This window comes from Bactrocera tryoni, unplaced genomic scaffold, assembly GCF_016617805.1.
Source record: "Bactrocera tryoni isolate S06 unplaced genomic scaffold, CSIRO_BtryS06_freeze2 scaffold_25, whole genome shotgun sequence".
In the NCBI taxonomy this organism is placed as follows: domain Eukaryota; kingdom Metazoa; phylum Arthropoda; class Insecta; order Diptera; family Tephritidae; genus Bactrocera; species Bactrocera tryoni.
This window is the reverse complement of record NW_024395977.1, coordinates 26,765,070-26,777,847: the sequence shown is the minus strand read 5'-3', so window position 1 is coordinate 26,777,847 and position 12,778 is coordinate 26,765,070. Positions and strand designations below refer to the sequence as shown.

The window sequence follows — 12,778 nt, the reverse complement described above, 5'->3', positions numbered from 1 at the left end:
TTTCCTTTTCTCCGGACTTTTCCAATATTTTGCGCATGGTGAATATCTGGTCAGTTGTTGATTTGTCAGTTCTAAAGCCACGCTCATAAGGTTCAATCAGTTTGTTGACGGTGGGCTTTAATCTTTCAATACGCTCGATAGAACCTTATATGCGATATTTAAGAGACTTATCCTACGGTAGTTGGTGCAGATTGTGGGGTCTCCCTTTTGGTGGATTGGACAGAGCACACTTAAATTCCAATCGTTTGGCATGCTTTCGTCCGACCATTTTTTTAAAGAAGCTGATGCATGCTCCTTATCAGTTCTTCGCCGTTGTGTTTGAATAGCTTGGCCCGCAATCCATGAGCTCCCGCTGCTTTGTTGTTCTTCAGACGGTTAATTGCTATTCGAACTTCTTCATGGTCGGACAATGGAACGTCTGTCGTCATGACAGTCTGCAAAACCTAACGGTGCTTTGACGAGAAGAAATTTCAAATTAAATTACGAATTAAAAGAGGTTACGAAAAAAAATTTCGATTTGTAATAGGTTCAATACGAATTAACGAGAGAACCAAAATGTATGAAATTTTTACTAATTAACGGTTTTGTTTTTCAAGGATACACCTTTCTTTATAAATTAGTGACTTTTTCAATTTAGTAGTCCACAAAACGCCACTAACGGAAAATGTATAAAGTGCCATAACTATGCCGTAAATTAAGTTGCAGAACTTAAATTTGAAAAGTTTAGAAAGTGTGCGTGGCCCAGCTCTCTACTAAGATTTATGTATGTATATATATTCCAAACCAACAAAGTTATATTACCCAAACGTATACAAAATTAACCCTGACCCTACTTACGAAGTGTAAAAATAAGTTAAATCGGATAATAACCCCGCCCACTCCGATTTGGTTAAAAGCTACTAAAAGACTACTACTCGACCGATTTCAACCATACTATTCTTTTAATATTCCTATGTCACAGTGCCAAAATTGTAGAAATCAGACTGCAACCATGCCTACTTCCCATGTAACAAATTTTTAAATTCCATTTGATTCGTATTCATTCCAGTCTACAAATAGAGCATCAGTTAATACAAGGTGCATTCCAAAGTAAACAGGACTTAAAAAAACAAACAGAACAAAAGCAATTTATTTTATTCAAAATAAAATCAATCAAAAAACCAGCTCGTTGGCCGGTATGTCCGCCAGTATGCCGGTGCTAGCCTTTGAACGGCCTCTACGTCTGCATAACGCTTTCCTTTTATGGGTAAATGCATTTTTCCGAAAGGAAAAACTCGCACGGTGCCCTATCAGGTGAATTTGGATAGTGATTAATTGTTAAAATGTGATTTTTGGTCAAATAATCGTCCTTCGAATGATGGATTCTGAGCAATTTTTGGTCGTCAGTCAATTTGTGTGGAACAAACCGTGCGCACACCTTTCGTAAGCCCAAATGTTCGGTCAAAATGCGATAAATCGATGTTTTGGAGATGTTCAATTCCATTTCCATGAATTTCAATGATGATTTCGGCTGATTTTTGATTTATGCACAGCTTCGATGGAATTTCCGGTGATCACGGATATTGATTGGCCCACATGTTGATCGTCATTTATGTCGTCACGATCACTTTGAAAACGTTGAAACCACTCGTGCACTCTGCTACAGGATAGGCAATCATCGCCATAAACTTGTTTCATCAATTGAAACGTTTCGGTAAAAGTTTTAAATTTTAAAACAAAATTTAATGTTGGCTCGTTGTTCGAAGCTCATTTTCTCACCGATAACACAAACATACTGACACTTAAAACGTAATAACTTCAGTTCGAATCTATGAAATGTTATGAAATTCTCACTGGACAATCAATAAGGACAGCAGATTCTAACGCACCAGTCGACATATAGATGGCGCCATCAGGGGGCGCTAGATTCAAAAAGTCCTGTTTACTTTGGAAAACACCTTGTATAAGTGAACACACTGCTGGAAGAGTGCCTTACAGTATGCCACTTTAGGAACAAAATTGTCTAAATTGAGCTGAAACTGTTCAAGACCCCAGGAGCCACATTTAACTTTTGACAGATAATATCGGTCAATTCATCAATATGTGTAACTGATATTCATAGAGAATCCTTTTCTGATAATAGTATGTATGAATGTCAAAAATAGGTTGGATTGGGTCAATACTTACTAGGGTCAATACTCCACATATGTAATATAAAGATTTTTAACTTCCAGATGACTTTATACCGTTTATATCATACTAATATTATAAATGCGAATGTAAGTTTGTTTGTTACGCTTTCACGCAAAAACTACTTAAGGGGGGAGTAAGGTATTTTTGTTTTTTTTTGCATTGTTTTTTATTTTATATTAATGTACAATATCTTAAGATTATTTTATGAAAATTTGAGAGCAATTATAGCAAAATTGACGTAGATATACACTTGTAAGTCTCCGCCCTCCGATTTGATTGTGAGCGTCTGTGAAACTTTAAAGCGTTTTTCCCACAACTCACATTTCCAAACACTATTTCCGTACATATTTTACGAGGTAACGCTGGAGAGTTTTTTTGTTCATACTTTTGATTTCGCAATAACAACTTAACCGATTTTTTCCCAAAAAATTGTGCTTTTCTCTTCAAAGTCTTCGAAAAAATTCAAAAATTGGAATTTCAAAAAAACCCTTACAGCGTTATCTGGGGAAAACTATTATCTAACGAATGAACTTTAATTTTTTGATTTCGGGTGATCCAGCAACGAGGAAAGATAAAAAAAATTGTCTGTCAAAAAATTGTCAAATTAAGCTACTTCAACGCCATCTAGCGTTACAGTAATGAAGTTTCAACCATGAATACTGTAATACCGTCCTACTGTATTACCGGCGGAGACGACAATATCAAATTCAATTGAATATACATAGTTTCAACTGTTTCTAATTTTTCTATATTTATTGTTATTTTCTTCTGTCGTTACATGAAGTGTGAAACTATTCAAATTTTTGAGGTAATCCGTAATTTATGTGTTTAGCTGTCAGTTTATTATTTTAGATCTTACTCGAAGATGTTAATTCTTACTATGCTTTCTTAGAAAATGTCTCGGAAGCGGAAATCTGGTATATCCAAATCATACTCATACTAATATCGGGTGATTTTTTAAGAGCTTGATAACTTTTTAAAAAAAAAAAACGCATAAAATTTGCAAAATCTCATCGGTTCTTTATTTGAAACGTTAGATTGGTTCATGACATTTACTTTTTGAAGATAATTTTAATTTAAATGTTGACCGCGGCTGCGTCTTAGGTGGTCCATTCGGAAAGTCCAATTTTGGGCAACTTTTTCGAGCATTTCGGCCGGAATAGCCCGAATTTCTTCGGAAATGTTGTCTTCCAAAGCTGGAATAGTTGCTGGCTTATTTCTGTAGACTTTAGACTTGACGTAGCCCCACAAAAATAGTCTAAAGGCGTTAAATCGCATGATCTTGGTGGCCAACTTACGGGTCCATTTCTTGAGATGAATTGTTCTCCGAAGTTTTCCCTCAAAATGGCCATAGAATCGCGAGCTGTGTGGCATGTAGCGCCATCTTGTTGAAACCACATGTCAACCAAGTTCAGTTCTTCCATTTTGGCAACAAAAGTTTGTTAGCATCGAACGATAGCGATCGCCATTCACCGTAACGTTGCGTCCAACAGCATCTTTGAAAAAATACGGTCCAATGATTCCACCAGCGTACAAACCACACCAAACAGTGCATTTTTCGGGATGCATGGGCAGTTCTTGAACGGCTTCTGGTTGCTCTTCACAAATGGTTTAATGTCCAATAAAGTAAACTGAGTGCGAAACTTGGTCACAATCGCATTAATTGTTTGCTCACTTGGTCGATTATGTAGACCATAAATCGGACGTAAAGCGCGAAACACATTTCGAACCGAACACTGATTTTGGTAATAAAATTCAATGATTTGCAAGCGTTGCTCGTTAGTAAGTCTATTCATGATGAAATGTCAAAGCATACTGAGCATCTTTCTCTTTGACACCATGTCTGAAATCCCACGTGATCTGTCAAATACTAATGCATGAAAATCCTAACCTCAAAAAAATCACCCGATATTATAAATGCGAAAATGAAGTTTCAACAATGAATATTGTAATACCGTCCTACTTTATTACCGTTAAGCGTAGCTTTGCTGTTACTATAAATGAGGTACAAGGACAAACATTACAGGTAGCAGGAGTGCATTTAGAAAACCCATGCTTCTCTCATGGTCAACTTTATGTAGCCTGTTAACGTGTATCTAATGGCCAGAATTTACACATATTTGCACCCGAAGGAAAACTTATAACATTGTCTACAAAAATATCCTAGATTAATACTTTGTATTTTATTTTTTTAAATTGTTAGAATTCAGAATTTTTTGATAAAATCGGATGAAAACTTGACTTAGCCCCTATAAAACTAATAATAGAAGATTGTTTCACTTGGTAGCACGTCGGTTCAATATACAAAATATAAGAAGAATTGAGAAAGGAAGATTGTCTTAATATTTTCGTGTTGCCGCGTAGAGGAAATCAAAAAATTGGTTGAAAGTATACTAAATGTTTTAAAACGAATAGGTATTTGATCAAAATTTTAAAATTATTCTTCATTACTTATTACTGAGTTTGGTGTGCGTAACTGAACCCATTTGTTTTTTTGGTTTTCCTATGAAATTATTGGTTTATATTTCCTTTTCTAATTTTTATACTCTTGCAATCTCAGGATTGACTACTTGTGTGAGTAAAAACATAGATATCGTAATGAAATTTTGCACACGTGTTTCTTGGCAAAAAAGGTTGGACGACTTCCTAGATTAGCGACTAGAAGACCTTTTACGAGCCAAGCTCAAACTTAGACGATGGACGTGACGTGACGCCGCTCACTAATTTGGTATGTAATATTATCTTGACATTCTTATGCTCCTTGGACGCAATTGACTATATCCAAGTCTGCTTTTCTTACTTTCACTTTCCAGTATACAAATCAAGCAGCAATGAATCTATCGAGATAAAACATTGCCGAATATTGTGTTTAAAGTAAGCCAACTTGTAACCGAAAATTGTCAAAATCGGACTACACCTGTTATAGTGCCATGATATCAAATATGTAAACCATGAATACAAACCAATGTGAAATGCGATCAAGCAAAAATCGAAAGTCAAATTTTTAGCAACTGCAATTATAAAGGTGGGAACACCACAAGGAGCTTTGGAAGAAAGGGCTTTAATAAACAGAGACTGGTAAAAAAACTCCAATCTCATAGGAAGCTGATCAGATTTTTGAAACACCAAAAACAATATTTGCAACCAAGATAAGCGGCACCTCAGAATAATGCGTAAAGTTTCGTGACGTAAAGTGGAAAAAAGACCCAGATTTAAATGCGAGTTTTCAGCTGAACAAAAATTTTAGTGTTATTCAAACTGCAAAGATTAGGAGACCAATAAAGAAATTTGAAAAGAAGCCATATACATATGTACATATATGGAAAAGTAAAATACATACTCAACCAACAAAATTACATTGATGAAGAAATAGAAGCTGACTTTTATCCAAAGTTTATAAACTAAAATATTAAAAAAGTTGAGAAAAGAAACAGTGGGTTGGATTGCATCTTGTAATATCGAAAAAAGAGGGCGAGATAGTACAGGAGGTAAGCACAGGAAAGGAAAAGGAACAAATTGTAAAGGCGAAAATTACAAGTATAGCAAACAAAATGTGAACGGAGGAAGTACCCTATAATTAGCGAAGGCACACATTTTGTAAAAGCAGTTAGATTTTTGAACAAAGATTTGAAGCGAGCGATAACACCAATTATAGGAAGTGAAGACAACAGGTGGAAGTTTATATCCCCGGAGAGTCCTCACTTTGTAGGAATTATGTATAAGCGCATAATCATCGTGAACCATTTTGTGACATGTCAACATTTGACCGACAGAAGTGCGAATATACCGCTACCAGCTACGACGTCACTTCGTTGACAAACATGACAAAATTACAAGATAATTTCGGTCACTCCCCTTATAACATTACATTAATATCTAAATACGCTCTGAGATAGTATGAGAGGGCTTTATAGGAGCCGGTTTGAAAATTGGACAATGGGCGTGGCACCGCCCAGTTTTGGGCCACGACCAACCGATTTTGACTAATTTAGTCCTTTTTTTCCTATATTCTTCTTTACTGGCGCAGACACCGCCTACGCGATTATAGCCGAGTTAGCAAAAGTGCGCCAGTCGTTTCTTCTTTCTTTTTCCTATATTAAGGTGTGAAAATGGGCGTGAGCCAACTCAATTTTAAATTCGACGTGATGCTTTCAAACGGGATATAATTTGCACTAATAATTCCTCCAAGGTATGCCACCTCATGACCAAAAATGTGGGATTCCTAGACCCCCAAAGGTCGGTCAAAGTACGAGATATACAATTGAAATTCAGACAAAAAAATTTTGGAATTCCAAGCAAAACTGTTCAAGCGTCAAGGTACAGAATATGTAGACTCCTGTATCTATATCTGACTTATTATTATTAATTATTTGATATACGAGTACATTTGAAATTCAGCCAAAATACTTTCCCAAAAAACAAAATCAGTGAATCAAAAATGGGTTGAATCGGGCAAATACTTCCCTTAGTCCTTGTTAACGCCGCCCCGCCCAATTTCTTTTGCCACGTCTGTATCAGCAGAGTAATCTTTTCTTTCTTTCTTTTCGAAGTTTTTTCGGAGTTTTAATTAGCGCGCAACTAAACTCTAACTAAAAAAAGTTGCGCGCGCTCTCTCCTTTTGCGACCGCTCAGCTCTACAGACGTGGTAAGTGTGTTTCCAATTATATTATATTTAAATACATTTATTATATGAAACCCTTTGTTTTATTTAACATTTTGTGGAATAATTGCGCCAACCGTTTCCCCACGGCCAACCGCATCATTGGAACGAGCGAGCACCGTGCTCCACCAGCCGAATTATCATTGGTCCTTCGAGCCGGATAACAGGTAACAAGTCGATTTTTTATTAAAGTGAAAGTGCATAATTTGCCCAATTTAGCAACACGCAAGTTACAGCCAAACATATTTTGGATTTGTGCTCTGCAAGCTAAAAGGCAATAGATTGGTTAATTTGTGCATCATTTATGTACAAAACCAATTGTGCTGTGTGAAATGGAGACCAAAACTTATTTTTGGCACTCTACCCACAAAATCAAAGCACAAGATTGCAGGTAGTAATGTACTTCATTTAAGTACAACAACAAATACACCTGGCAAATGCACTATTTCACTTTACAAAAGAAAACCACACACACTGTTATCCGAATAAAATTATAAACTTCTTGGACGCACAAACCTCGTCTGGAGCGTCAACAATCTCTCTCGGTTTTTTGTTTTTTTTTCCTTGTGGTTAATTTGAGTCTAGTCGCTCAACTCTGCCTTTCCATATATTGCTCGAATAGCAATAAAGGCAAGCAGCAATACGCAGCTGCAGTTTCGCGAGTGCAAAAAAAAAAAAAAACCGCACACAAAATTAAAACAAGTGAAGTGAGAAATTAGAAAAAGTGAAGTGAGCGACAGCGAGAAAGCCAAGCAGCACAGGCAAACTGCAAAGTCAGAGCAGCAAAGGCGAAGACCCAAAGACCAAGCAGCAAAGGGAGAGCAGCGAAGGCAAAGCAGCAAAGAGAAGCAGCACAGGCCAAGCAGCAAAGGGAGAGCAGCAAAGGCACAGCAGCAAAGGCAAAGCAGCGCAGCAGCCATCCCAGAAGGACACCAACGAGCATAAAGAGTGTAGTGTTAAATTAAATAACCCAGTGAACAAAAGTGAAAGTGAAGTGCTTGTGAATTTTTATCTGTATTTTTATTTGGATTTTAATAAAGCAATTAAGCACAAAGCAATTTTGTTTGTGTACATATTCGAAGACTAGGCGTGCTAGTGCATTGGGCCGATTACCCAGGAAGCACATTCAAATTCAATTTTGGAAAAATATTTTGAGGAAATACTTCACTAAATTTGCAAGTGCAAGTACAAGTGCATTGGGCCGATTACCCAGCAAGCACATTCTAATTAAATTCGAACAAATACTTTGCGAAAATAGTTTTAAATTTATTAATATTTTTTGTGCCTTCGAATATTCACGCTTCACTAAGAAACAACCCACTACTAATTTGTAGTTTGTCCGTGATTGGTTCTATAACTTTTGAACTTTTGCAACATATTTGCAAATATTTCTTAAATTTTGATTTCAAGTTTTAGATCCGATTTTGTGCAACATTTTTGCAGTTCCGGTTCATTTTTCGAACACAATGGAAGCCATCAGAGCATTTATCACTGCTGCAGACGCTCTACTAGAGTTTGAGGAGTCTTTTACTCCAACAGCAAACAACCAAAGTGCCTACTCTCTGGAAGTACAACAAACTGAACTGAAATCTCTGTGGGCAGAGGTAAAGTCAGAATACAAGTTGTGTTTGCCAAAGTTGGATCCTTCTGACACAAGCTCAATTGACGACATTAAGCTTAAATATTCAAGCTGTTACCACGCGTATGTGTGTTGCGCGGCCTTGATGGGCGAACACTTGCACAACCTCACGGCTTTCAACCAAAGCCCAACTTCAAATTCAACGGTGATTCAACCTGAACGGTTACAACAAACAGTAGAACCCGTGAGGTATTCCATCAACTTACCGCCATGTGATACCGAAATATTTCATGGCGATGTTTTACAATGGCCCTCTTTTAGGGATTTATTTGCTGCCATTTATGGGAATAACCCAAGGCTCTCTCCAGTGGAGAAGTTATTCCATCTGAATCAAAAAACACGAGGTGAGGCAAAAGCGATCGTTTCCAAAGCGCCACTGACGAATGACGGATTCGCATTGGCTTGGAATAATTTGTTGTGTAGGTATGAAAACAAGCGAGTGCTTGTTAACACACAATTAAATTTATTGTTCAAGCTCCCGCACATTTCAACAGAATCTGAGACCGAACTAAGAAATTTACAGCGAGAGATTAATAGCTGCATTTCAGCTTTACAAATACATGGCATCAATGTAGATAGTTGGGATGCCATATTTACGTATTTGTGTTCTATCCGACTCCCGGATTATACACTGTCGCTTTGGGAACAATCTCTGGATTCGGATTCAGAGATCCCAAAATGGGTTGAGTTAGACAAATTTCTAACCAAACGGGTTAAAACGCTTGAGAGAGTGTCAAACCTCAAAGGCGAATTGGGTACTCAACCCAAGATTAAATCGGCTGATGGTGAAGGTCGGATACCAACCTTGCAGTCAAGGATTGGATCCAAACCCATCAATTCCCATCACGCCAAACCAAACAATATCAAATGTAAACTGTGCTCATCTCAATCGCACATTTTGAAAACTTGTCAAAGATTCATTGAGATGCAGCCTAATGCACGATTAAATGCTGTCAGAAAACTTCACGTCTGCTTAAATTGTTTATCGGACTCACATGAAGTCAAAAATTGCAAAAGTATGTTTAATTGTAATAAATGTAAACAGAGACATCACTCTATGATTCACCGGGATCAGAGTGAGGAAATAGCTCAGATGTCCGACAGCACAAACCCTACTGAGATTTCTACTAAATCTCATGTGGCCTCTATTAAGGCCAATATTTCAAATGTGCCTACCAGTCGAAGCATGCTCTTAGGTACAGCCATGGTGACCGTATGTCACAACGAGAGCACCTTCATTGTCAGAGCCCTGATTGATTCAGGATCTGAAGCCACCTTCGTAAGCAATAGTCTGCAAAAACGCTTACATCTGGCAAGCAAAAAGGTCAGCGCGCGAGTTTCAGGATTGAATAATACCATATCAGGACGAGTTCAATCGGTATGCTCGATTACAATTGGCTCGCCGCGTAACAAAAGTCTAAGATTAGAAGCGGAAGCGTTGGTACTGCCAAAATTAACTGGACTGCTTCCATCCAGATCAATAAACCCTTCGATTGTTAAAAGGTTACCCAATATCCCCTTAGCGGATAAAAATTTCTATACGAGTCAAAAGGTTGACTTGTTGATCGGAGCAGATCTTTACCCGAAAATTATACTAAACGGGGTAAAATCGAAAATTTTCGGATCCATCGCTGCACAACGTACGGTGTTCGGTTGTATTTTAACAGGTTCCGTTCCCTCCGAAGAAACAAAAATAAATGGTAAAGGCGACAGACAAAATTCAACAATATCTCAACAACAAACACAAAATCATTTTTGTAGTGTAAAAATTACAAATTTTTTACCTAAGCAACAACAACAACGCAAACATCATCAGCAGCAACAACACAATAGCAATCAGCGGAATAGAAATGCATTGGCAGAACCAGAAATAACCGACACACCGCTATCATTCGTAAACCAAAGTGAACATTTAAAGGACTTAAGTCAGCACTTTTGTCGGAGATGGAAGACCAAATGCTTAAAGGAACTGCAGAAACGAAAGAAATGGAACCAGTCCCAACAGAACGTCCAAGTCAACGACCTGGTGGTAGTTCGTGATGAAAATGTACCTCCAAATGAATGGAGATTAGGCAGCATCATCAAAGTATATCCAGTTTTGGATCAACGAGTTCGGGTGGTGGACATCCAAACTCAACGCGGCCTAATTTGTCGGCCTATCACAAAGATTGTCATTGTACCCAATCAATGTTAATTTCATATTATAAATTCACACGTTAATAATCTTCCTTTTCGTTTAGGAAATTATTGAAAATGACGACCATCAACTGCCCCCTATGCGTAGATAGCCATCTACTCCGCTGGTGCCCAAAGTTCCGCCAGATGTCCGCAGAAGCTAGGCTGAGGACCACATTAATCCACCGATTTTGCAGCAACTGCCTCGCGTCGAGCCATTCGAAAATTGAATGCGACAGCGTAATACGCTGCAAACGTTGCGGCAACCCACACCACACGATGCTTCATGGCATCGGGTCAGACGCCGAAGAACAAGTCGACGATGTCATTGAATTGACATGGGCACAGCAGGTCGAGCAGCGGAAATGGAGGAGAATTCATTGGCAATCGGCCCGACGTATTCGGAGCCTTATCAACCATGTCCACCGACGTCAACAGTCAAGCATCCGCAAAGCTCTGACCAACGATGCCTCTCCCGCATACCACACGCCCAAGATCGAGCCAGACTCGAGTCGTCTCGCCGACTTCGGCATGCTGGTAACTTCATTTCGGATTGGCGGCATGGCAACGATCGACTGAGACTCGATTCGTCTCAGCGACATTGTCCGGACCGAACCAGACTCTATTCGTCTCGTCGGCCACCCCATCCGAAGCGAAGGCGTGGAAGAGATGTTCGTCGTCAAGCCGATGCACGCCATATCATCAAGGATAGGCACATAACACTACCTTCGAACTGCAACCAGGTTCAAACAGCCGACGCTAATAAGGTCTCTGGAAGACCATTCCAACAGGGCAGCACCAGTCGAAGTAATTTTGGGAGCCCGAACGTTTACTCCCAGCTCATGTTGCCCGGATTACAACTAGCGGCAATGGGCCAACTCACCGCCCAAAATACGACACTGGGATATATAGTATCCGGTGTCGTATAGGATCGGCACAATAAAGTGCACTGGCTGCCAACGCCTCTCACATTCACCACCTACCCAGGATCGAGTTAGACTCGAGTCGTCTCGCCGACCTCGGAAGGTGGTGACTTCGATGCAAATTGGCGGCATGGTAATGACCGACTGAGATTCGATTCATCTCAGCGGCATTTCCCGGACCGAACCAGACTCGATTCGTCTCGTCGGCCACCCCATCTGCAAAGAAGACGTGCAGGAAGTGCAGGAGCCAGGTAGTTAAGTTAGCTTTAAGTAATTCATTGTAAACTACATTTGCAGTAATACTGCAAGGCGGGGAGAATGTTAACGCCGCCCCGCCCAATTTCTTTTGCCACGTCTGTATCAGCAGAGTAATCTTTTCTTTCTTTCTTTTCGAAGTTTTTTCGGAGTTTTAATTAGCGCGCAACTAAACTCTAACTAAAAAAAGTTGCGCTCTTCCTTTTGCGACCGCTCAGCTATACAGACGTGGTAAGTGTGTTTCCAATTATATTATATTTAAATACATTTATTATATGAAACCCTTTGTTTTATTTAACATTTTGTGGAATAATTGCGCCAACCGTTTCCCCACGGCCAACCGCATCATTGGAACGAGCGAGCACCGTGCTCCACCACCCGAATTATCAGTCCTCTTATACCTTATATAAAGATTTTCGAACTTCCAGGTGACTTTATGCTGAATATATCAGGAAATATTTGAGTCATCTCAATGAAAATGGAAGAGCGTATTTTACTCATAACAGTTTATCTTTGTGCCTAAAATGGATAAAACTGAATGATCGGAAACTTGACCTAGTCCCTTTAGTAACTTTCACCAGGATTTTCGAACATCCGGTTGACTTTGTTTCATATGATTGGTGATTGTATGTGAGGTACCGTAGTGAAACCGAGCGAACATTTTTTTATTATGTCTCATAATAATTGTTAATAGATAAAATCGGATCGATGCTACCCAAACTGACATACTATGTTGGGCCTAAAACGCTGCCCTGTGGTACTCCAGCCCTTATCTGTCTTTCATCCGATATGAAATCTCCCACTTTTACCATAAATTGTCTAATATTTAAATAAGACTCCAATGTTTTATACAATTCTAACGGTATACTGTTTTTAATCTTATATAAATGACCTTCGTGCCACCCCTTATCAAACGCCTCAGCTACATCCAGAAATATTGCTGAACAGTACTCC

At 38.9% G+C, this 12,778-nt stretch overlaps 2 protein-coding genes across 14 annotated transcripts in view; both read left to right on the top strand.

Moving 5' to 3' along the window:
• LOC120780668 (inositol polyphosphate-5-phosphatase A) overlaps positions 1-12,778 on the top strand; it is a 530,962-nt gene that overhangs the window by 366,527 nt on the left and 151,657 nt on the right. Inside the window, exon 9 of one of the 13 annotated variants that reach the window (XM_040112936.1) lies at positions 6,723-7,136. The exons of 11 other annotated variants lie outside the window; for them this stretch is intronic. In XM_040112936.1, coding sequence (XP_039968870.1) covers positions 6,723-6,743 — 21 coding nt within the window. In that variant the 3' untranslated portion in view covers positions 6,744-7,136. Of the gene's footprint in view, positions 1-4,732; positions 4,754-6,722; positions 7,137-12,778 lie in introns of those variants that run through there. One more of the 13 variants, XM_040112940.1, reaches the window with a different exon arrangement.
• On the top strand, positions 10,240-12,193 carry LOC120780671. Its single transcript, XM_040112941.1, has 2 exons — positions 10,240-10,647; positions 10,712-12,193. The coding sequence occupies exon 2, from the start codon at positions 10,985-10,987 to the stop codon at positions 11,573-11,575; it is 591 nt and encodes a 196-aa protein (XP_039968875.1). The 5' UTR covers positions 10,240-10,647; positions 10,712-10,984; the 3' UTR covers positions 11,576-12,193.